The 26,282-nt window shown below is 37.7% G+C and overlaps 1 protein-coding gene across 1 annotated transcript in view; it reads left to right on the top strand.

Annotated features, from left to right (window-relative positions):
- Nucleotides 1–26,282, top strand: part of OXCT1 (3-oxoacid CoA-transferase 1) — a 115,427-nt gene that overhangs the window by 5,511 nt on the left and 83,634 nt on the right. The window contains exons 2-6 of the mRNA XM_033110738.1: nucleotides 1,784–1,892; nucleotides 3,023–3,113; nucleotides 16,378–16,513; nucleotides 19,386–19,535; nucleotides 23,855–23,961. Of these exons, the coding sequence (XP_032966629.1) occupies nucleotides 1,784–1,892; nucleotides 3,023–3,113; nucleotides 16,378–16,513; nucleotides 19,386–19,535; nucleotides 23,855–23,961 (593 nt within the window). The remainder of the gene's footprint in view (nucleotides 1–1,783; nucleotides 1,893–3,022; nucleotides 3,114–16,377; nucleotides 16,514–19,385; nucleotides 19,536–23,854; nucleotides 23,962–26,282) is intronic.

The following is a 26,282-nucleotide window of genomic DNA, read 5'->3' as shown; positions in this document are numbered from 1 at the left end:
CAGTCTATGGATAAATCGTTCAGGGCAACCTCATCCCCAGACTACTTAGGTATAGACGAATTCTTTCATTTTCTTCCTCCTCCTGCTAAGGCCCTGACTCTTCATCTTTAACTCCAGATAATGGCAGCAGACCTCTTCATGAAAAAAATAGGGCACTCGTAAAGATTTGTTGTATATAAATCACGAAATAGAAGTAGAATAATTTTGAGGGCTTTTAAAGAACATGGAGAGGAATATATGTGGTAGAAGGATCCTGGAATAGAAAGCCAAAACCTGGGATCTCATCTTGTTTTAACTCGATGTTGGGTAAATTACAAGATCTTTCTAAGCTCCAGAAACTTGATCTGTAAAATGAGTTGGTTAAATCAGATATCTGTGTATTTTTCTCTTTTCTAGGAGGTATCTTCAACTTTATTTTGAGATCTGTCTGTTGGTCTATTTATTCAGGCTCTCAAACTTTTAATTACCAGGATTAAAAATATATTCGTGTGTGTATGTGTGTGTTTAAAACAGAATCAAATAAATGCTTGATACCTGAAGATAAGAAAGAGAAGAAAGCCCTTTGCTTTCTGTCTCTGCCTCCACTATTTTCCTTGTTTGGGCAGTGTGCCAGGATATATATATATATATATACTGCCCTCCTTGTCTGACTTTGACCAAGGTTGAAATTTAAAGGGACAAAAGTCATCTGTGTAACCTCTACCTCTGCAAATCTCATTTGACTTTCAGTATAGTTCTCTTGAAGAGGCTTTTGTACCACTTGGCACTTTTTATAAAAGGAGTTTTTAGAGGACAAAAGTGATAGAAACTCATTCATGCCATTACCTTGACACCATCAGGATGTCTCTCTTGGGAGACTGATAGGTAATGGGTGTAAGTGTACAACATTATGGACTTTTTAAGGTGGCAGCATATCAGGAGTCAGCTGTCATTCTCTCTACTCCCTCTTTTTAGCTTGAATATATGGTGAGAATCAAAGAGAGATTATATGTATTACATGTAATATATATAATAATAAAGAGATGTTGGGAATCGTGATTAATTGCGTTACAATAGAATTTCTAATTTTTTCTTGCCCATATTGTGGATGAAGTTTAAAGAGGGAAACAGTTGAAAACTGATTGTGAAAGCTCACTAGATAACAGTAATTCTAGCCATGCCTCCTTTGCAGATAATAGTTTGCTACTTTTCAACAGCATTCATGAGTTCTGAGCCTCATAGGGAGAATGAATCTTTTTATGATGTTCTTGCCCCTTTAGGAGGCATTTCTCTGTCACCCAAGATTGGATCGGGGCCTAACTATTTGTAGAATCTGTAGTATTGGTCATGCTGTCCTAAATTTACTCGAGAGCCGTGATCATGTCTTAATACTAACTAGATTGGAATAAATAGCCAAGTAGCTGGCACATAGTAGGTTCTCAGTAAATACTTGTTGATTGATTGAGTGGAAGGTTAGGTTACTATCAGAAATTGATGCTTGATGACACCATTATTGGGAATTTGAGTCCTAGCATATGGTCTGTCTACTTTTGGGTGGCCACAGATGTCACAGAATTTCCCTTAGATAGTAGAAGACCTAGTTCACCAGGGGATTCTGGTGATAATCTGTGGCTAGAGTGTGTCCATTCCACTCGTAAGATGAACTAGTTACAGTCCCACTCTTTCAAAGAGGACATAGTGAAATTATCCTTGTATATATAAAAATTGAATAAATTGCTATACATCTAAAGTAAAGATGTATCTCCAAATGATTATTCACTTAAAATGTTTTTTAATGTTTTAGGGATGTGTTTGCTACTTTTCAACCAGCATGCATCGCCATACCAAATTTTATACGGATCCAGTGGAAGCTGTGAAAGACATCCCTGATGGTGCAAAGATCCTGGTTGGTGGTAAGTAATCGTATTGTTTTCCTTTTTATGGTAACACCATTATGTTTTTAGCAAAGCAGAGAAATCACAGTAGCAGAGCTATGTAGATTAGAAATGCCAATTATTTTATTACTTGGTTAGTATTTATTTTATTTCATTTATTACATATTATATTCTCTTTTATTTTATTAGTGTCCCCTTCCTGAAAGTTTAGCAAGGTTTAGCATTTTATATTTTTACCTTTTCATTCATTTTGTGTTTTTTTTTTAATTATTTTGAAAAGCTGAACCTTCAAATGGTGATTTCTTATTAGTACAGTAGCTTAAAAAAATTCCCCAATTTTTTTCTGGGAATTCCATTTAATTTTAAACATTTGCATTGATCTCATCCACCCACACCTAATATCTCCTTTTGTTATGCCTCCTTTTCTGAGATAGCACATAAGTATCTATCTGTTACTGAGCTTCCCAAGTTCTGTTGCTTCTTTTTGCTTGAAATATCTTTTAGAATCACTGTCTCACACTGATTAAATTTGCTGCCTAATTCTTATAAATTTCTTTGGGTTTCTAGGCCTTGGTCACAGGAATAAAGGCTTATTTTTAAGCTGCCCTCCCTTCCTTCCTTCCTTTTGCTCTTTCCTTCCTTCCATTTTTTTTCTTCCTTCCTTCCTACAACTGATCAGTCATTGAGTGTCCATTTTAAAACCAATACTATTTGAGGAATTGTGGAAAATGTAAAGAAATGAAAGTCATTGGCCTAGGCTTCCAATTCTGCAGAATATACTCAGACATATGAAACAAACATGCTTGAAAAGGTGACTTTATAAGAGTTAAATTATAAAGTAAGGCAGTATGTAGTTAAGTGCAAGAACAGTGGGTAGCCATAGTAACACATTGCATTTGGCTTTATACTTATGAATCAAGGATGTGACAGTGATGACTGGTATTATATATTGGTGTAAAACATTTGGATACAGCTACTTGTATATGACAACAACTCATTTATTGAGTTGTTGAGAAATATCTGTGCATTTTGCTTAGTAGGTCTAATAATGTGCTTTGTATATTTTCTTTTTTATTAAAAAGAATAACATGCAGTTCCCTGGAAAAACATTACTCTCTTCACCATTTGTTTATATTTTTGACTTATAGGTTTTGGGTTATGTGGAATTCCAGAGAATCTTATAGGAGCTTTACTAAAGACTGGAGTAAAAGGGCTAACTGCAATCAGTAACAATGCAGGGTAAGTGCATTTTTAACACACGTGTTTAACAATACTTTTCCATAATACGTATTTAATCAAAGTCTATCAATGAAATGAAATCTTCCCCATTTACATGAGCAATACTTGTACATCAAAAGCTAGTGTTTAACAGGCTCAAGAGTGGTAGTTACATTTATTCAAATATTTTCAGTCCCATCCTTCGTAATCATAAGTAAAGGAGACTTGCATACCTTTATATCTTAATCTAATGTGCTCTTATGTTTCTAAACTTCAAATATATTATTAAAGTTAAATATATATATATATATTTTTTCCCCTCTTCTTTTGCCTCCCCCCCACTCCAGTTCAAGCATTGTTTCTCAGTCTAGTTGTGTAGGACACAGCTCCCTGGCCCATGCTGGGATTATGAGCCTTGCGCACCCCACGGCTGAGGCGGTCGGTTGCCAGTTGTTGGTCAGCCACTCACAGCAGCTCATGGCAGCTCTTGCCGGCTGCCGGCCACTCACGCTGGCCACCAGCCACTCATGGTGGCACACAACAGCCCAGGGCAGCACACAGTAGCCGGTGGCAGCTTATGCCAACCTCCAGCTGCTCACAGCAGCCCAGCTCCAGGGAGAGCTGTTGTTCACAATCTTAGCTGTAGAGGGCGCAGTGCACTGGCCCATGTGGGAATTGAACGTGAGACCTGGGCATTAGGAGCACGGCGCTCCAAACGCCTGAGCCACCGGGCCCGCCCAAAATATGTATTTTTAAATTGAATCCTGCATTTTAAAATTAAGAGATGTTCCTTTATGTTGTATATTGTAGATCATTATTTATAAAGAAAGGTGGATATCAGTTTGAAATATATTTCAGGTCCTTCCTTTTTGTTATGCCACTACTCTAGATGATATATAAGGTATATCATTAATCATTAAAAATGTTGCTAGTCTTGATAGAAGGAGGAGGCTATGCAGCCAGCACTTAAGACAGTAGGATCGCATATCAAAATGGTCAACAATGAGCCATAACATTTTAATAATGAATGGCATGCACATTAAGATATATTTAGTTATAAAGGAAAAATCTATTTTTACACTAAGTCGTAAATCATCAACTTTCTTTCAATAATGAAAGACTTTAAAGGTCTTAAAAAAATTCTTAAATTGGCAGTTTAGCCTATTATAAATGCAACTTAGAATAAATAGCACAGATTATTTAGGAAACAAAACTGATCCTACATTTGTGCTCATTTTTCCTTTGCTGAGTTTATTTATGCTATTATTTTCATCTGGAAGGTTCTCCCACCTCTTCTCTGCATATCTACATCTTTCCCATCTTTCTGAATTCCACTCAAGTTACGTATCCTCAAAGAAGCCTTATCCAAGTACAGAACTTCCTAGCCTTTGTTGATCTTGCCCCTTCCTGAATTCTTTTCGACACTTTTATTTTATTTTGTGTACTGAATTGTATTTACTCTCTTTGATATGTATTACAGGCCACTCCTTACTTACAGGAGTTTTCTGCTTCCTGCTGTGCTCAGCCTGAGTCTCAGAGTTAATGAATGCTGGAGTTGGAGGGGAGTGTAGAGATCATCTGTGCCAGTTCCCTTATTTAAAAGAGGAAACACATCTGTAAATAGAGAAGTTTATTCACGGTCCCTTGATATTTCTTAAACACATCCAGTGCCCTTTGAGCTGACTTGATATTTATTTAAAATGCTGTTGATTATCAGTATGTGTTAGTCGTGCACATGGAAGTGGGCTGCCCTTGGAGTTGTCTAAATCCCCACCTTCAAGAACCGCAGTCTAAAATAATCTTGTCTTGTTGAGATGGCTGCATCTCTGAAGGGCTCAATGGAGAGATCTAGGTCTCCTTGGCTAATTATAAGCATTCTCCCAAGTTTGGTTATTTTGTCTGGGAAGGGCTAACCACTTCCTGGGGTGTGCACTTGAACGTCTCTGCTCAGCTTATGGAAGATTTCACTTGTCCCGTATAACAATGTCATAAATTAACCTTATATCTAAATACAACATTTTCTTTTCAATATTCTTGATGTAATCAGAGTAAATATGAGGTCTGATAAAAAAATATGGTGAATGTTTAAATTACAAAAAAGTTTATTACAGTAAAAGACACATTGCCATTAATCCCTCTCAAAATACTCCCCCTCACTTAAACACACTTATCCCATTGTTCTTGCCACTTTCTGAAGCAGTCCTCTTTTGTGAGTGTCTTTAAGTTGCACTGTCATGGCTGCCTAGATGTCCTGAATCCATTCAAAATGTTTAGCTTTCATGGTCAATTTGACTTTGGGGAAGAGCCAGAAGACTCTTGGTGCCAGATCCGGTGAATATGGTGGATGAAGACATACCTTATTCAAATAAATAATGTTTTTATTGGACAGAAATTGCTGTACCAGAAGCAATGTGTGACACGGAGCCTTTCCCGTTGTGATCACAAAATATGGTAAATGCTGCTGCCGCGTGCCATCCAACGGAAAGGCAGGGATCTTCAATATGGGAAGCGGTGCGTGGGACCTTAGTAACGTTGTGACAGATTTCAGCTTGTTTTGTGCAATCAGTCGGGTATGAGCTACCGTTGACAGAAGGTGTGTGTTAAAGTGTGCTGTAAATCAACCTCCATCATGACAACACTCTGTGTCACACATCACTTCTGGTATAAGGCAATTTTTGTCAAATAAAAACATTACAGTGTGTCCTCATCTACCTTATTCACTGGATCTGGCACCATGTGATTTTGGCTCTTCCCCAACGTCAAAATGATTCAGGACATCAAGGCAGCCATGAGAGTGCAACTAAAGACACTTACGAAAGAGGACTTCCAGAACTGCTTGAGAAAGTGGCAAGAATGATGAGATAAGTGTGTTCGAAGCGAGGGGGAGTATTTTGAGGGGGATTAATGCCAATGTATCTTTTACCGTAATACATTTTTTAAATTTAAACATTCACCATATTGTTTGATCACACCTCATATAAATTGCATAATTGAGATTTAAGTATAATTCAAAAGAGAGTAAATAAGAAATACAGTTTGTAAATGGTTGCAGCTTCATTTTTGTTAGAGATTCATTTTGACAAGAATAGCCAATTAATGATATTTCAGAAAATGAAAAATCAGATTCAGAAAATGAAAAATATTTGCAGAACATTGATATCTTCCATGAAATAATGTTTTGCTTTACATTAATGTATCTCTTTAATGAAATTTTGGATTTAGACTTATTTAACAACTAAAATGTTTGAAACTTAGTTTGTTGTGCTGCATGAAAAAGATTAAATCTCTCTTTTATTATGTATGCTAGAAAAATGTTGACTACGAACGGTAAGCAAGATAATCACTTTGAAAGGTCATCAGAATGATCTTTACTATCAAAGAGCTGCAAGAAGCTTTAATATGTTTCTCTATTAGAATTGGTATGTTCCTCATTTGAAGAAGATCACATATGTCTTTCTTATGTCTTTATATTGTAAGGGCCTTACCTTTTTCATGTTTGTATCATCAGTGTCTCATACGCAGGAAAGACACCCTTATTGTTAGCTATCTAACAAGATTTTTTGAGGCATAAACACTGTACCCGGTCAGGTAGTAACCTGGGATGAGCATCTTATGCACTGTTTGATTGCCATGCTAGGTTCTAGTCCAAAAACAAAGTAAAGAAAAAAGAAAAAAAATACACAGTTTCCAGAGCCAAGATCAACAAATACAGAGAGGTTATCTCCAAACAGAGCCAAGTTCACACGTATAATGGGTTGAAAAACTAAACAGAGATCCATGAAAAAGTGGTTAGAAAAATTCCCAAGTCAATGAATGACCAAGTATGTTCTGGTTTATGGTAGGGAGCTGTGTGCTTGGAGGGAGCTTCAGGTATTAAATACTACAGATAGCAAATGGTGTATTTCCACCTTCATGGATTACTTTATTATTATGACTTAATTTAGATAGGGCTCCAGAGCATATCAATGGTACTCTCATGTTGGGTAGTGGAGGCGAGTTTACCAAAGCGACTCTTTTGTAAAGAATGGTCAGGACTGAGGGAGAGCAACCTGAGTACTGAAGAGCCCTGGAGTTAGTAATAAAGGATCACCAGCCCTAGGTCAGATGGAATGAGGGGAGGGAACTGTTAAGACCAAAAAGAAAGCTTGATGAAGAAGGCTATGCAATGTGCTGCAGCTTGCCAGGGAGAGAGCCAGCGGAATATACATCCTGATGTTGTTCTCCTGTCACCTCTGATCCCCCTGATGGTGCCTTCCATGGGCTGAACCCAGTCAGAAGCCACAGGGCAAGGGAGCCCCACGATTTAGTCCTCGCAGGTCAGCCATCCCAGCGCAGGCTGGAGGTTGGAGAATGGATCCGGAAGGGCAAATAGAAAATACCCAGCATAAGCACTTGATGATTTTCATTTTTATTAGAGAAGAGCTAGTGAGGAGGAAAGTGACATTGAGCAATAAATTCATTTGATAGATTTGTTCAGCACATGTTTTTTTAGTGCCTGCTGTATGTTGCATACGCTTCCAGGTGCTTGGGCTACAACAGTGAACAAGAGGCCAACTGCCCTGCCTTTGTGGACCTTATCTTCCAGCGGGGAGAGGCAGACAAAAAGTATTAAACGTAACAAATAAGTAAGATTTCCAATATGTTAGAAGGTTATAGTGCTATGACAAAAAGAAAAAGAGCAACGAGGACTGGGAATATGAAAGTGGAGAGGCAGGTTTCAGGATACAATGGGGCGATCAGGGCCGGACTCCTTGAGGTGACAGTTGACCAGAGACTTGAAGGAAGTGAGGGGGTTGAGCCACGCGGATATCTGGGGGAAGAATTTCCGAGACAGGGAAAGGCAGTGGAAAGACCCCCGGCAGGATGGGGTGCGTGGTGTTGGAGTGGCAGTGAGGACGCCAGCAGAGGTAGAGCAAAAAGGAAGTGGGAGCAGCAGTGAGGTCAGAGACATGAAAGGGCTTCCCACTGCAACGGAACTTACAAGCCACTCCCGAGACCTTTGCTTTTTCTCTGAATAAGTGAATACCTTTGCAGGGCTTTGAGCAGAGCAGGGACATGATCTGACGCTTTCTTTTATACCGACGAGTACATTTTTGGCTGTCATTTTGTGAGTAGATCATAAAACAGGAGTAGAAACAGTTAAGGTTACTTCAGTGTCCATGCAACAGATGGTGTAGGTCACAGGAGAAGTAGAGAGAAATGCTCAGATTCTGGGTAGATTTTGTAGGGAGAGTCAGGGTTTCCCGGTAGAGTTGGTGTGCAGAGTGTGAGAAAGAAGGATCACCCGGTTGGTTTTGTTCTGAAGATCTGTGAGGATGGGGCTGCCATCAGGTGAGATGAGAAGGCTGCAAGTGAACCTGAGTTTACGGGAATCGAATTGTTAACCTGAAGAGCTGAGGGCCTAGTTAGGTGTTAATTAGGAGTAGGTTAAAACAAACCCAAATCCGGATTGTGTATAGGAGTGTGTGGAAGAACTGATTTCCTGCGCGACAGAGAATCTGTAGTGATTTGGAGCCCTCTAGTGGACAAGTGTATTATTACTCTTCAAGGAGTTCTCCCCCTATGGCAAAAATATACTCTTGAAAATATTTGCTATTTAGGCTCTAGTTTTCTTTTGAAACAAGTGCAGAGAAATCATGTATTATTTTTTATACTCACGGGCAGTGTGAAATGTTATTAGATTCGGTATTGGAAGGCTTGAACTCAAACAAGTTTTGTAGAAAGTTGGCAGTTACCTGTTACTTGGATTACTTTGAGATATTTACTGTATCATGACTACCTGGGGGAGATAGAGGCTTGGAAATGATACATCCTGAGAACAGGAAAGTCAGTTGAGCAGGAATAGCCACTCCTGGGCATGAGGAGTATGAGGATGGAGAGTGGAGTGAAGGTGGGAGAAAATTAGGTTGTCAGGAAAAATGTCCTACGAAGTGCCACACATACCACCTTTCCAGGGCAGACAGGTGGATGTGACTGTGGTCATTAGACTTAATCCCTAGCCCCTTCTCCCACTATATTCCATTGCCAAAGCCAGAATCCTGGAGTGGGTCTGCATCTACATCAGGATGGGCAACGAGTCTTAGGAATTGTTTTCCCCAAATATTCCTTGATACATCCTTTCCTCTCCATTCTCATCGCTTCTGCCATAGTTCAGACCCTTGTCACTGTTTGTTAGGACTATTTCAAGCCTCTTAACTGATCTCCCTGCCTTTCCTCTCCGAACCTCTCCAATAAAGTGTATACCCTGTTATTTTCTGCTTAAAATTATTCACAGGGTCTCCCATGTCCTTCAGGATGAAATCCTAATTTCCTGGTATGGCTTACAGGCTAGCTCACAGCCTGGCCTGCCTTCTCATTTCCTGCCTGACTTCTGCTTTCGGTCCGTATTGCGGTCACACTCAACATGTAGTTTCCTGAGCCCATCACGCCATTTTATACCTTTGCAAAGCTGCCCATCTGTCTGTTTTTCTCATCACTTCCACACCTCTACTCTCAAAGAGTTTTTTTTTCCTTACAAGTCTGTTGAAGTGTCACCTTCTGTACGCTTTTTTCTGCCCTCTTTCCCCTCTCTGACTATTGGGTTCTCAATCTTCATTGTTCTCATTGCACTTCATGCAGATTCATCTCAGCACGTCTCTTCCTCTATTGTAATTAAAGATTACATATTTTTTTTCCTGGAAAATCTCAGAGCTACCAATGGCCCAGGACCTGACATACCAGCCCTAGGGTACAGGAATAACTCAGTAAATGATCGTTAGATCAATGAACCATGCAGATGACACAAGCTCCATAGGGGAAGAACCATCAGGCACTAAAGGAATTGGATTACTGGGAGAGATCATAAATGAAGACTTCTGTTTCTGGGAGGTACTCAGGCCTTTACCACTACATTTCCATCTTTCAAAAAACTTTATTGAAGCATAATGTAGAGTAACACAGAAAATGACCATGTCATAGATATATAGTTTGATGGATACCCATGTAACCAACACCCACATAAAGAAACAGAATATGCCCAGTAACCCAGGAAGCCCTTCCTCATGCTTCTTCCCGTCGATACTCTCCTCTCTCACTACCAAGGTTAACCATTGTCCTCACTTCCGATCCTATCTATTAGTTTTGTCTGACTTTGACGTTAACATAAAGGTCAAAGTATGTATTCTTTTTTGTTTCTTTTGCTCAACATTTTGTCTGTGAGAGTCATCCATCGTTGCTAGAGCATTCCTTCTCATTGCTGTACATTATTCCATTTCGTGGATACACCACAATTTACGCATATTTTGCTTAGCATGATAATCTCAAAATATATCCATGTTGTTGCAAATGGCAGTATTTCATCTTTTCTTATGGCTGAGTAATATTCCATTGTATGTATGTACCACATCTTCTTTATTCATTCATCTATCAAAGGACACTTCAGTTCTTTCCATGTCTTGGCCACTGTGAATAATGCTGCAATGAAAATAGGGGTACATATTCTTCATGGATAAATTTTCTCAAATTTTTGGAGTAGAAACCCAGAAGAGGGATTGCTGGGTCATATGGTAATTCTATTCTTAAGTTTTTGAGGAAACTCCATACTGTGTTTTATAGTAGCTGTACCAATTTACACTTCCACCAGCAGTGTATCAGGGTTCCTTTTTTCCCATAGCCTCTCCAACACTTGTTATTACCTGTCTTGTTGATAACAGCCATTCTAACAGGTGTGAGGTGGTATCTCATTGTGGTTTTGATTTGCATTTCCCTAATAGCTAGTGAAGTTGAGCATTTTTTCATATATTTGTTGGCCGTTTGTGTGTCTTCTTGGGAGAAGTGTCTGTTCAGGTCCTCTGCTCATTTTTTAATTGGATTGTTGTTGAGTTGTATGAGTTCTTTATATATTTTATGTATCAGCCCCTTATCGGAGGTGTTGTTTGCAAATATCTTCTCCCATTTGGTTGGTTGTCTCTTTGTTTTGTTGATGGTTTCTTTTGCTGTGCAGAAGCTTTTTAGTTTGATATAGTCCCATTCATTTACTTTTGCTTTTACTTCCCTTGCCTTTAAGGTCAAATTCATAAAATCCTCTCTGAACCCAAGGTCCACTAGTACCTGTGCTTTTTTCTATGCAGTTTATTGTTTCAGGTCGCATATTTAGGTCTTTAATCCATTTTGAGTTAATTTTTTGTATGTGGTGACAGATAGCGATCTAGTTTCATTCTTCTGCACATGGCTTTCCAATTTTCCCAGCACCATTTATTGAAGAGGCTCTATTTTCTCCATTGTATGTTTTTGGCTTCTTTGTCAAAAATTATTTGCCCATATATGTGGCGTGCCAGCCGCCACAAATCAAACAGTTCCTGAATGGGTGAGTGGGAATGAAAAAAGACACTCACAAATGATGATGCGATCGATCGGTCTCCAGTGATGCTGAAGCACCGGCTTTATTCACCTCCACCGTTTATATACCCTTTGAGTACATGCATTTTAACAATCACGAGTGTGCATTACCTCACAGAAAGTAAATTTTTAACTTCTACCCAGAAACTTACAAAATCACTAAAGAACTCCCCAAAAGCAATTATCCCATGACAGAATCTATCCATTATCCTGATAGCCATCAGTGATCTGTGTCCGAGAAACTGGCCGTTCCCACTACATACCTCAGCAGTTTGCAAGCACCCTCCAGGTGCAGCCGAGACAATGCCTCAGGAGCAGAAACAAGTTAATCATAAACTGAGCCAGTTTTCAAGGCTCCAAAGCATCAAGAAATCATGGCTCCCCACACATATATACAAGGTCAGACAATTAAGTTCGTGAACTCATCCTAGAAAAAGTGCTACGGTACATACCTCATTGCTGAATATCACTACAGTCACCTTCCAGATACTCACCTTGGAAAGCTATGCACTAACACCAGCACCTAGTCCACCTTTCAAAGCAATTTTGGAACTCCTTTTCTGAATGGCCATCAGAACTGTCGTTGTATTACACTTGATGTCCTGAATATCATCAAAATGTCTTCCTTTCAATATTTCCTTTATTTTTTGGTAAAGAAAGAAGTCATTGGGGGACAGAACAAGTAAGAAGGGAGGGTGTGCCAATACAGTTATTTGTTTACTGGCTAAAAACTCCCTCACAGACAGTGTCGTGTGAGCTGATGCATTGTCATGATGCAAGAGCTGTGAATTGTTGGTGAAAAGTTCAGGTCGTCTAACTTTTTCATGCAGCCTTTTCATCACTTGCAAATAGTAAACTTGGTTAACTGTTTGTCCAGTTACAAATTCATAATGAACAATCTCTCTGATATCAAAAAAAAGTTAGCAACGTTGTTGCAACAAGTTCGCGAAAATTGTCTTACCTCATATGTGGGTTTATTTCCAGGTTCTCAATCTTTTCCATTGGTATGTTTGTCTGTTTTTCTGTCAATGCCATGCTGTTTTGTTTATTGTTGCTTTGTAGTTTAAACTGAAGTCAAGGAGTGTGATACTTCTGGCCTTGTTCTTTTTTCTCAGGATTGCTTTGGCTATTTGGGGCCTTTTGTGATTCCATACAAATTTGATGACTTTTTATTCTATTTCTTTAAAAAATGCCATAGGGATTTTGATGGCGATTGCATTAAATCTGTATATTGTGTTGGGTAATATGGCCATTTTAACTCTGTTGATTCTTCCAATCTGTTAACACGGAATATCTTTCCATTTCTTTGTGTTTTCTTCAATTTCTTTTAATAATGAATGTCTTGTAGTTTTCAGTGTATAGGTTCTTCACATCCTTTGTTCAGTTTATTCATAGGTAGTCTTTTTGTTGCAATTGCAAAAGGAATTTTTTCTTTTTCCTGAAATTTCATTGTTAATATACAGGAGTGCAATGGATTTTTGTACATCGAGATTTGTATCCTGCAACTTTACTGTACTTGTTTATTGTTTCTAATAGTTTTTTGATGGAATCTTTAAGGTTTTCTATATAAAGAATCATGTCATCTGCAAAAAGTGACAATTTAACTTCTTCATTCCCAGTTCAGATGCCCTGTTATTTCTTTCTCTTGCCTGATTGCTCTGGCGAGGACTTCCAATACTATGTTGCATAACAGTGGTGAGAGGGGACATCCTGTCTTGTTCCTGATCTTACAGGAAAAGCTTTCAGTGTTTCAACATTGAGTATGATATTAGCTGAGGGTTTGTCATATATGGCATTTATTATATTGAGGTACTTTTCCTTTTATACCCATTTTATTAAGTATTTTAATCATAAATGAATGTTGTATCTTGCCAAATGCTTTTTCTGTATCTATTGATATAACCCTATGATTTTTATCCTTTGTTTTGTTTATATGGTGTATCACATTGATTGATTTGCTTATGTTGAACCATTCTGATGCCCTAGAATGAAGCGCCCTTGATCATGATATATAAACTTTTTTTTGTTGTATTCAGTTTGCTAGTATTTTGTTTAGGACTTTTGTGTTTATATTCATCAGAGATATTGGTCTGTATTTTTTTTTGTGTGTGTGTGTTATCCTTACCAGGTTTTGGTATCAGGGTAATGTTGTCCTCATAAAATGACTTAGGAAGTATTACCTCTTCTTCATTTTTTTGGAAGAGTTTGAGAAGGACAGGTATTAAGTCCTCTTTGAATGTTTGGAAGAATTCACTGGTGAAGCCATCTGGTTCTGGAGTTTTGCTTTTGGGGAGGTTTTGGATGATTGTTTCAAATTTCTTACTGTTGATTGGTCTATTTAAATTTTCCGTTCTTCACGATTCAGTCTCGGAAGGTTGTATGTTTCCAAGAACTTGTCCATTTCTTCTAGGTTTTTTAATTTCGTTGAATATAGTCTTTCATAGTATTCTTGTACGATTTTTTGTATTTCTGTGGTATCTGTTGTAATTTCTCCTCTTTCATTTCTGATTTTGTTTGTGTCTTTTCTCTTTTTTGCTTAATGAGTCTAGCCAGGGGTTTGTCAATTTTATTAATCCTTTCAAAGAAACAGCATTTTGTTGCATTGATTTTTTTTTTCTATTGTCTTTTTGTTCTCTATTTTATTTAATTCTGCTCTAATTTTTATTATTTCCTTCTTTCTGCTGACTTTGGGTTTCATTTGTACTTTTTTTTCTGGTTCTTTAAGATGTAATGTGAGATGATTTATTTGGGATTTTTCTTGTTTCTTGAGATAGGCCTGTAATGATATAAACTCCCCTCTTATTACCACTTTTGTTGTATCCCAAAAGTTTTCATATGTTTTATTGTCATTCTCATTTGTTTCTAGTATCTTTTGATCTCTCCTTTTAGTGCTTCTTTGACCAAGTTGTTCTTTAGTAGCATGTTGTTTAATTTCCACATATTTATGTTTTTTCCTGCTTTCTTTTTGCAGTTGATTTCCAATTGCAAAGCATTGTGGTTGGACAGTATGGTTGGTATGATTTCAGTTTTCTTAAATTTGCTGAGGCTAGTTTTGTATACAAACATGTGGTCTATCCTTGAGAATGTTCCATGTGCACTGGAGAAGAATGTATAATCTGGTGTTCTGGGATGAAAGGTTCTGTAAATTGACACATTTGGTCTAATGTGTCATTTAAGGCCAATATTTCCTTATCGATTTTCTGTTTGGATAATCTATCCCTAGTTGTCAATGGTCTATTTAGGTCCCCTACTAAAATTCTGCTTTGTCAGTTTATACCCTTAGTTCTGTTAGTAGTGACTTTATATATTTTTGGTGCTTCCTAAGTGAGAGCATATTTATTGATAAGTGTTATGTCTTCTTGATGTACTATCTCGTATTATCCCATCAATATGAAATGTCCGTCTTTGTCTCTTGTTACCTTTTTTATCTTGAAATCTTGAAATCTGTTTTGTTAGATATAAGTATGGTTCTTCCGCTTTTCTCTGTACACCATTTGCTTGAAGTATTGTTTTCCACCCTTTGAGTTTATATCTGCCCTTGCAGCTGAGATGTGTCTCTTGAAGGCAGCATATGATTGGGTTTTGTTTTATATGCTGATCACTCAGACTGGGGCACAAAGAGTGCACCTGCAGCCTGAATTCTCCCATCTCCGGGGACCAGCACTGAGCTCCGTGCTGCATCGGCAGCACTTATCTCTTTTTTTTTCCTTTTCCTCCTCCCCTGTTTGCCCCGATTCTTCCACCTTCAAAGACGTTTTGATGTGCGGATATCTCAGACATGTTTGTGTGTTGACTATGAAATCCTATGTTGAATTACAGCTATTCAACTTGTAACTTCAAGGGGAGAGATCGGGGGACCTCTCACACTGCCATGCTTCTGACATCACTCTACCATTTCTTTTAAAAATAGTTTTGTACCTTAAGTTCAAATATTCTTTGTTATCTAGTTTTTTTAACATATTTTTGAAACTCTTGAGTGGAAGAGAGGGATAATGTGACTAAAAATGGAAAAGTATTTATTCAGTTATTAATCTGTCTTGTTATGTTGTCTTTGCTTGAAATTTTAGGTGTATTTTGCTTTGAAAACAATAGAAATAAATGAGAAGCACAAGCTTAGAGACCTTCACCTAATGAAAAAAGCCAACACTACGTACACTATTTCTAAGAATAAATCGAACTCCAACATTAACACAGACACTAAACCATTATATGTAACTTAACAGATACAACATTATTCTTGCTACCTATAATCATCACTGGTTTGTGATTAATTTCTTGATTTTTTATTGTTGTTAAACTGTTTAAGTGTTTAAGTCTTCTTGAGCAAAATATCTGTGGTATAAGGAAAATGTTTATAATTATTTATAATTTGGGTCTATATTTTAAGAGTCTGTTGTTCTTCCTCTTTTAAATATGAAAAAGCCCCCTTTTTAGGACAGAAAGAGTTTCTCCATCCAAACCTTCCTTTGGGGTCAGTGCCGGTTAGGACAGTGGCATTGCCATTGCATTTATGTACGCCTCTAAAGCATTGGCCAAGGACCAATCCATCTCTTTGCTCAGCTTCTAACCCAGTATCACTTTGTAGCAGTGGAAAGAATAAAAGGGGTGGGGTAGAATTCTGGGATTGATGTGGGTTTGAGTACTGGCCGTGTCACTTATCATCCAAGATCTTAGAATAAAAATCACTTAAACATTTTGAGCTTTAATTTTCTCAACTGTAAAATAAGAAAAGGAGATCCACCTTATAAAGAGCTCTTTGGGTGGTGAGGGACTGAGAGAGAATGTGGGTTAAATGCCTAGTAGAGATGATTCCTTTAATTTAATAAAATTGTATGTTTTTGAATGTAAGTGATATCAGCGTTGTACCAGATGTTCCTTTGATTGCAAGCTGCTTGCATTTTCCTTCTAGGTGTGACAACTTTGGCTTGGGCCTTTTACTTCAATCCAAGCAGATAAAACGCATGGTTTCTTCGTACGTGGGAGAAAATGCAGAATTTGAACGACAGTACTTAGCTGGTGAATTAGAAGTAGAGCTGACACCTCAGGTAAGAACATTCCTCTGCTTTTCTTTTACAATAGTAACTTATTTTTAAAATTTTATCTTTTTCTCCCTAGAAATTTCTTTGTATAAGAGAGGTAAGGCAGAGAGGATATTATTTTGTCAAACCAAGGAAATTTGTCTGTAGGTTACAGCTACACAGGTCTAATATATTCTGCTGCTATGCACTGGAAAATGAGGTATTTCTAAGAAAAATATCTAGGCTACAGGATAAATTTTTAAGTTTGGCATTGTAATGTATATTATACTGGAAGCCTGCAAAAGGACTTGCTGAAATGTTTGAGGATTGTCTTAAAAGTCAATTCCTATGAATCGTAAAATTAGAAATCTGTGAGGAATCTGGTCTTGCTAAGACATTATCAGGAGGGTGAAGCTCTTGGAGAGTAAAAGTAGCTACATCACAGAGTAAGTGCTGGAATCAAAGCCCAGATCTCCAGGGAAATGATGTCATTACAAAGCAAGCAGTTACTGAAATTGATCTGGCAAGTTTCCCACACATTTTCTATATCATCTTCTAAGTGATGAGTTTCTCATAGAGATATGCAAACTTTATGAAGGCATTTGTGTAAGACAGTGGTCTACAGGTTGTATGTGCTGAAACCAAGCCCACTAGTCTTCTTTATTTTTGTCAACAGAAAATTTTTGTCACCACTGACTTCACCAAATTGGTAATTATGTAATGCAGCAGAATTTTATGAAAAATTTTCAGTAATTAAATTACAGTATATGTTTGTCTAGAGTGAACATGCATGGGGGAACTGTTCTTTCTATATGAGGCTTCTCAGTCACACCTTGATTATTCTACAGCGTTGGCACCCAGCCTTATCTAGCATTGCTGTATGCTTGGTATTTAATCTTCATTTAAAGATTTTTTTTTTTTTTTTAAATTAACAAAAGGCATACTGTCTTAGTCTGCTTGTGATGTTATTATACCACACACTAGCTGGCTTAAACAATAGAAATTTATTTCTTATTGTTCTGGTGGCTGGGAAGAGCAAGCTCAATGTGTCAGGCTGATTTGATTCTTGATGGTGTAGGGTAGGGGAGAGGGAAGGGCGGGTCCTGGGAAGGGGAGGGGAAGGGCAGGGGCAGAAGGAGAGAATGCACATGCAGGTGAGCACTCAGGGATCTCTTTTTATAAGAACACGAATGCTGTTGGACCTCATTTAACCTTAATAACTTCTATAAAGGCCCTATCTCCAAATACAGTCACACTGGGGTTTGGGCGCCAACATATGAATTTCGAGGGGACATAATTCAATCCATAGCATATACTTTTCTTCTTCACATTATAGGTTGAGGCACATTATCCTTCAGTTTCGGAGCTGTTGAAAATTAACCTTTATAGCTTTGCATTACTCCTTATTTTGTCAGAGGGCATATACATGGGGGAGGAACTTTCTTACTGTTTCCTTTATATTCTTTCTTTAAGTTGAAAGAGGTCAGTGTCCCCCTCCCCAATTTAGTGGCACATAAACAAACACTGGCTCTGGTCACTTGTTTTGCAGCCTGAGAGCCAGGAAGAAGTGTTGATGAAGAGTTAGGGATGAGGACTCCCCTTGGGAGGAGGGCCTCCCCTCCCCGTGGAGGGCCTGTCTGCAAAACTACTTGTTGTATTTGCAGGTCCTTGCTTAATTGAACATAGAGAAGGAGTAAAGCATTCAGGGTGGGTGGACATAAAAAGCAGTTTAAACTAGGGGTGTTATTATGGATCATTGATGATTGAATTTTTATGAATGTTGTTAACTTAAAATACCCGCAAAACAAGCAGTCATCTATGTCCATTGGATAGAGAAGAAAATTAGTTATCCGGAAGATTTTCAGTTATGCCACATGTCCCTCCCTCCCCAGAAAAATCCCACCTACTTGAATGATTCAGTGTTTGAAACCCCAAGGATTACTCTCTTCTTTGAGTTTAGTATTTAAAGGCCCCAGTTAAAGTAGAAAATTGTTTTCGGGTTGGGATAATTTTAACACACTGTCATGACTACCTTACTACTGATTAGCCAGTCAGTTATCTAGTACAACCAAGATGTGGCCCGACCTTAACAATAAGTTTCAGTGCTAGGGAGGGTGTCAGGGAACGTTCAGGGCCAGAGTTATTCCCCTGTGGGCAAATTGGGTGGAGAGGCAGTTGGGAGTGAGAGAGAGCTAGGGAAATTGGGTCTGAAATCCCTGGCACCTAGGAGGGGATGGAGATGATCAATAGAAGATAAAAAGGAACTGCTTACAGCTGTTTCTACTCTGAAACAAAATTTGAAGTATTCTTGGCTTTTAAAAACCAATTTACCTGTATGTTGTACGCTTTGTCTAACTTTGGATTTTTCCTTAGTTAGATAACATAGTACATAAAAAACTTATAGAATAGTTTAGAATAAATTCTAAATAAGTTTGAACATTTTACATTAGTATTATATAATAATCACTTATTGTTACTAAAGATAAGATTCAGGCCATACCTACATGTAGCACACAGTAAAACACAAAATTTAATGCTTTTTAATGTATAGTTAAAGTTACACAGTTCAAATTTGAAAATTGATTGAAAAATATTACAAATAGATGGATGTAGAATATGATGTCAAGAAACCAATTGGAGACATGGAAGCTAAAAACATAATTATACAAATAAGCAGTTACGTTTTCGAATGTGGATTAAGAATAGAGAGGTTGTTTTCTAGAAAGACAGTAATTGTTTTAAATTAATCATAGCATACAGTGTTAGTGAAATACACCAATATATATTCTAGATACTGTTAAGAATGATAAACCTCTAGAAAGTCTGTAAATGTTTCTGTGTCCACATACAAAAGGGTGCTTACTGACCTTTTTATGGTGTGTTGCTTGCTCACTTGTAGGGGACGCTTGCAGAGAGGATTCGTGCAGGTGGGGCTGGAGTTCCTGCGTTTTACACCAGAACAGGGTATGGGACCCTGGTGCAAGAAGGAGGGTCACCGATCAAATACAACAAAGATGGCAGCATTGCCATTGCCAGTAAGCCTAAAGAGGTAAGAAGCACTCTTGTCCAGGTAATACCAGGACACTTCTTTCAGCCTAGGACTCCGGGTGGGCTCATTGGGTAAAGAGGTATAAAATCACCTCTGTGTAGGAACAAACATTGTCATTCATTACCGTAAATATGTCAGGGAAAAATTTCAAGCTAAAACTGAGCATCTGCTAGTAATTAAAATCACATACAGAAGCCAGAATCAATAAATGAAAAGAACCTGTAACTCATATAAGATGTGCAAGTCAGGATTAGTTATCAAACTAATTTTATGGGTAGATTTTAATAAATTTAGGAACCTTTATAATTGCTGGTTATGCTTATGTGGAAAGTAGAATAGTTGGTTAATACATATATTTAACTCTTCATGCTCAGGGCTCTTCTGGATATGACTGAAGGATGAAAGTAAGCCAAAGAAATCACAAGTTTGTTTACAATCTTAAAAAGGAGGGGATAGTTATATTTGTATAGTGGAATAAATAGAGAAGTCATATAATTTCCTTTAACATTCATTTTGTATACTGGACACACTTGAGTTTTAGACTCAATAACTTAGTTTAGTGTAAAGTGCTAGAAAGGATGGGGCACCTTTATACTAGTTAATTTCACTCACGTATTAGAAAATAATAGAACTCTAGGTATCGGTATTTGAAATGCTGAGATCTGAATCACCTGTTAAAATTACACAGGGCCAGTATTTCATTACTGTGTTTTTAGACTCTGCCTTCTCCCTGCTCACATGGCTCAAGCAGGTTGTAGAAATGCTGAGTTGATCTCTACGGAAGTGAAAACTTCAAATCAAGGGCTGATGTCTCACTCAACGTTCTGCTTATAGAGGTGTGAGACGTTAGCTGTGCACCTCCATGTGTTGAGGGAAGATAAAGGGTCACTGAACATGTCCCCTGCTGTTCAGGGTCATCTCCAGCAGCATCCTCCATCTGGAGCTTTGCCTTTCTGCTTACGGTGACCTATATTAACTCCAAGCTTTTATTAACATTTTAAAAATATTCTCTCTTGCTTCTTCTTTTACTGCCTGATTATGTTTAAAAAGTCCTTGACAAAGTAAATGACAGGAGTCTAAGTATTAAAGTGGGTCTTAGTAATATAGATAAATATGCCCAGAAAAATTGCGTTAATACTTTGAGAGTTTGCTAGAACTTAAAGGATTAACTCTCTGAGGAAAACATCGGGTACACTGGAATCAGTCCTGAATATCTCTCCTGAATATTTTTGCCTAGAGTCAGGTGTGTGAATCTACCGTGTTTTCCCAAAAATAAGACCAAGTCTTATATTAATTTTTGCTCCAAAAGACGCATTAGGGCTTATGTTCAGGAGATGTCATCCTGAAAAATCATGCGAGGGCTTATTTTCCGGTTAGGTCTTATTTTCAAGGAAACACAGTAGTAGTTTTGTAATTTTGACTGAATCCCCTAGGAATATGACAAATAATTTCTTGAGACAACTCTTGTTAGCTCTTTATGTCCCTTGCTTATCGTAGGAAGAGGAGGTGAGTGAGTGATATTTGTTGAGGTCCTGCTCTTTTCCAGGCAGTGGTCTATGTATGATGGAAAAAGGATAATGTAGACCAAGTGCCCCTGTAGTGGAGGAACTGACAAGGGAATGAATAAGCAAACACACATGTCAATACTGAAAGTGCTGTGAAGAAAAATCAAGTAGGGTAAGTGCAGAGAGGGTGATCAGTGGCCAGGGAGGTGGTGTTCCAGACTGGGTCAGGGAAAACCTCTCTGTGGAGGTGACATTTGGTAGAGATCTGAATAAAATAGAATGAGCAGGGCAAAGATCATAGGGTTGTGGTCTAGTCAGAAGGAAGAAGGGGACAAGGTCCTGAGGCCTGTGTGTGTGGCCCTGTGTGTGGAACAGCATGGCAATGAGACTGGAACAGAGTAAGTGAGGCAGAGAATGGTAGGATTGGAGGTTGAAGAGAGGCAGGAGCCACATCACATGAGCTTGGATTTTACTGAGTATGATAGAGGCCAACAGAAAGTAGGTGGGAATGATATGATCTGATTTCTATTTTGGCAAGTTGTCGCTGTTGGGAGGTGAGTTTTTTTGTACAGGGCCAAGAGCAGAAGCTGCAAAAGAAATTAAGAGGCTGTTGTATTTATCCATGTGGGAGTGTAAGGTGGCTTAGACTAACAGTAGAATTTGTGTGAAGAAGCGGTTGAAATCGGGATATATGTTGATGGTAAAGACAACAGGATTTACTAATGAATTGGTTGTAGGGTTTAAGAAAAGACAAGAATCAAGTATGCTACTTATTGAGAGGGGCCACGCATGGGGGTAATCAAAGAGAGAGACGAGGTGCATTTAAGACGCTCATTAGTCTCCAAGAGGAGGTGCTCAGTAGACTCCAGCTCAGGGAGGGTTTAGAGCTGGCATGGGAACGTTGGAGGCATCAGCATATCGTAGCTAAATCTACGGGACTGGATGAGTGGATAGGGCTGGAGAGCAGATAGAGAATACCTATTTTGCATTTGAAGGTTGAGAAGAGGTCTCTGACATTTAAAGGTTGGGAAGAGGAAAAGGAGTAGGAAAAAAAAATTGGAAAGAGTGTCTAGTGAGTGAAGCGGAAACCTGGGGGAGTCTGGTGATTTGAAAGACGACAGGATATTTTACAAAGGAGGGTGTGATCAAATGTGTCAAAAGTATGAAGGTAGTGTAATAGAGTACTGGGACTTGAGCATTGGATTTGGAGACATGGATTTGGTCATTGGAGACCTTAAAGAGCAATTTTTCCAAGATAGAGGATTTTTCTGGAGTGGTAAAAATTTACTGGGAGTGGATTGAAAAAAGTACTGAAAGATGAGAAAGTGGAAACTGTGAAATGCACAACTCTTTTAAGTGAGTATAATAGCTATGGTAGTTTGAAAAAACCAATTCCTTCCCCTTTAAAATTTTAGAATAGCTAATATTCAGCAACTGCTAGTGTGTAGATCCATCAGGAAGTTATATAATTGGAATAGAAAAAGAATCCTTTTTTTTCTTTTTTCTTACTTTGCCCTGGGTTAGCATATATTCGGATCTATACGTAGTTTTCTAGATCTGTATGTAAAATACTCAGTTATCATCATTGGCGTTTACTGTAATGACTTTGAAATACATAAGATTCTTTAAGAAACTATATATTGATGTGCAGCTTATAAATATCTTTTATCAAATTTGTCTAAGTTCATATTAATAAGATCCTCATTCATCAAGGATTCTGTAAATTCATTAATCTTTTCTAGCAGGAGAGTGGGATAATGTATTTAAGCAAGCTGTTCTTTAAGAAAGGATTTCTGTTTTAAACCATAGTTAAAGAAAAGTAAATACATCTAAGCTTTCTACTGAAGCTTTCCAAACGCATGCGGTTTGTCCACTTGGGGGTGCAGTAGGAATGGGAATGGGGTTCCCTCCAATGGCTGCCAGCCTGTGTAGTACGGGATGGATGGAGCATAGCTTTGATGTTGTGTCCAATGCTGAGGCATAGATTGGCATTAAGTTTCTTCTATTCTCCACCCCCCGCCCCCTTATTCGTAGTAGAATTAAAAGCAATAACATACGAATATTTGTAGCATTCCATTAGACCAGTAATGACTGATGAGGAGCTGTAATAGAATAAAATGTAACGTTCATAGTAACATCAGAAACCATGAAGTACCTATGACTAAACCTAAAAAATATATACAAAGCTTTTGGTGGGAAAATCATAAAACTATTGAAGGAGGTAAAAGAAGACTTCAAAAAATGTAGGCATGTATTATGCTCATAGGTTGGAAGATATGGCATGTCCGTTCTCTCCAAATTAGTCTGCGAATTCTAGGAATCCCAATTAAAATCTCAACAGGTGATTATAGATTTATTAAAAGAGATGGATTTTTATAACTATTTTGTATATCAAAGCAATACATTGGCCACTTCACGCAACTGTGTAGTTTTTTTCTGGGGTACAGGATCAGAGGGACTGTTTTTCATGTTCAATACGTAACCTATGCACACAAGTAATAAAGTGAATACGAACATACACAGTCTATGCCTCAGGCATATAGAACTTGCAGTTTCTCAGATTTACCAAGCTCTCTCCTGTTGCTGACCCTTTGCACGTGCTGTTCCCTCAGTGCTCCCTTCCACCACTTTCACTAAGTGCTACTTGCCTACCACTATTCATCCTTGAGGTCTCAGTTTTGGTTCTTCTCCCTCTGAGAAACCTTCCCTGACTAAGCTTCTATCCCCTTTTATCTGCCCTTATCAGAGCACATATCACAACCAAATAAGAGCTGTGCAAATACCTGACAATGCAGACCTTTTTGTCTCTTGCAGGTGAAAGAGTTTAATGGTCAACATTTTATTTTGGAGGAAGCAATTACAGGGGATTTTGCCTTGGTGAAAGCCTGGAAGGCAGACCAAGCAGGAAACATAATTTTCAGGTAGTGTGATGATTTTAAATATGAATACAATGTATTTCAGCAACTTTATATTTCCTAAATTATGATTACAAAATGGATATCTTGATGTGTCTGGTATTTAAAAATTCATTTAAGAAATGGCTGAAAATCAAACACATCCACGTGTATCTACCGTGCTTCCCCGAAAATAAGACTTAATCAGAAAATAAGCCCTAGCATGATTTTTCAGGATGACATCCCCTGATCATAAGCCCTAATGCATCTTTTGGAGCAAAAATTAATATAAGACCCAGTCTTATTTTCGGGGAAACACGGTATATATACATGTGTGTGCAGTGCTGCTGTTATGCAGTCTTGCTGGCATGAAGTACTTGTGGGAGTCTGTTCTTGTTGGTTGGCATCCATGTTGCACTGCTTGTTAAATATTTGAATCTATATATGCTTGTATATAGTCACATACAAATTATTCTTCCCCTGTGTGTTTTAGTCGCCAAGACTAGTTACAATGTTGACATGCTTAGAAAACATGACAAAAGCACTCAATTATATTTAATTTTGATACTGTTATTTATATGCATTGTCTTAAAATACCTGTTACTTTTATATTCTAGAAAAATATTGCTAATAATTATTTAGATCAGTTCTTTGCCAGTCCTATTGGCGTCTACTAGGAAATGCTTATAAAAAGGTTTTGTCTGAAAAATTGATTGTAATAATGCTGAACTTTCATTCTCGTTATCTGGATAGTCGCACATATTAAGCCATAGGCTTAATAGAGTTTAAGATCTTTTTATTACCCTAAGCAGACTAAATACCAAGTATTTAGTATCTTGGATTTATAGATTATGTAGTTTTTTTTAAATTATGGCACCTTTTAATATACACATAAAAATTTAAAAAAATTTTTTCCCCAAAATGTTTGGTATTAAAGGCTTCATCTGATAGGTTACAGAAATCATTTTCTTTCTCATAATATTGTCATTTAGTGCTTTTTAGTTAGCAAATTTTTATCTTTAGCAAATGCAGCTTTGATGTAACAACAATTAAATCCTCAGTGACCAGATTCATGTTGTTTTTGTTCATTTCTGAAGAACATATAATATTAATATTATGTTTGATTTCTTGACTTCAATTAGTTTTTGGAATTACAACTAATGTTGGCAATTACAAAAGACATTTTGCATCATGTCTACCATATTTGACACTTTGATATAATGTTTACAAGGTGTAGCTGCTTTTAAAAAAAAACAGTAATGAAATTATGTAGAAGCAAAAGGAAATGAATTATTTAAAATATTTCCGTGAGTTTATCCTGTACTCCACTGCCTGGCTCTGGTATCGAAAGACTGCACAAGGGCTGTTCTGAGCACAGACTTCATGCCTGTGGTTCAAACGAACATGGAGCTTTGATGTGAAATGAGAGGCCTCCTCACCAGGGGTCAGGTGACCTCGGCTCTTAAGATACTGACTTCTGGGAAAACCTTGACGTTTAGTGGGAGAACTGGTACAGAGTGGGCCATTGTTAAAGTGGGAGAGCCCTGCACACCTTCACCTCTGGCCACTCTGCCCTTGGAGCTTTTGATGCTGGACCTCTGGTGGAATCCAACAGAAAAACTTGTGGAAGTACACAAGGGCTCCTCTCTCAAGGACATGCCTATTCTTGAATCTAAGTGAAATAAGCATTGGTGGCTCAAAAGCACTAGTAAAACATAGCTCTGACTTATTTCCCTTTACTAAAGAAATTTTTCTATCAGCTCATGCTCTCAGAAACAAAAATGTATTTAAATTTTTATGGTTAGAGGAGTGCATTAATTTAGGAACTTGGAAATGGAAAACGTTCAGAAAAATTGGCACTTTCTTGAGATTTTTATACCTCAAGGTCTGATGGTGGGTGTTGTACTTTCAAAAATTTTATTAGAAATCAGTTCCCCACAATGATCTTTATAGGTGACTCACAGATTACCAATGAATGTTTCATTTAATTTCAGCAATAGCCTTCTCTTGAGTAAAGAACATAATTACTATGTCTTCTCATATGAAGCACTTGCTGCTTTTCCTCAACATTTTAATAAGAGCGAGTTTGATGAAATATTTAACTATAGGAAAGAAGCAGCATCCAGTTAAAAGATTTAGGGAAATTCGTTTTAAGTAGATTTGTTAATATCCATTTTATTTTTCTGTGCATAATTTATATGTTGAACATGAAAAATAGTCTCGCTCTCAACCTCATAAAGAAAACTATATCATTGAAGTAGGTATCATGCTGTTTTTATTTATGAAATAATCATAAAACTTTATAACAGAAAACATGATATACTCTTTTTGAAAAGATTCACAAATTC

This window comes from Rhinolophus ferrumequinum, chromosome 7 (genome assembly GCF_004115265.2).
Source record: "Rhinolophus ferrumequinum isolate MPI-CBG mRhiFer1 chromosome 7, mRhiFer1_v1.p, whole genome shotgun sequence".
NCBI lineage: Eukaryota > Metazoa > Chordata > Mammalia > Chiroptera > Rhinolophidae > Rhinolophus > Rhinolophus ferrumequinum.
The sequence above is the reverse complement of the archived record's forward strand: the minus strand, read 5'-3'. Positions and strand labels throughout refer to the sequence as shown.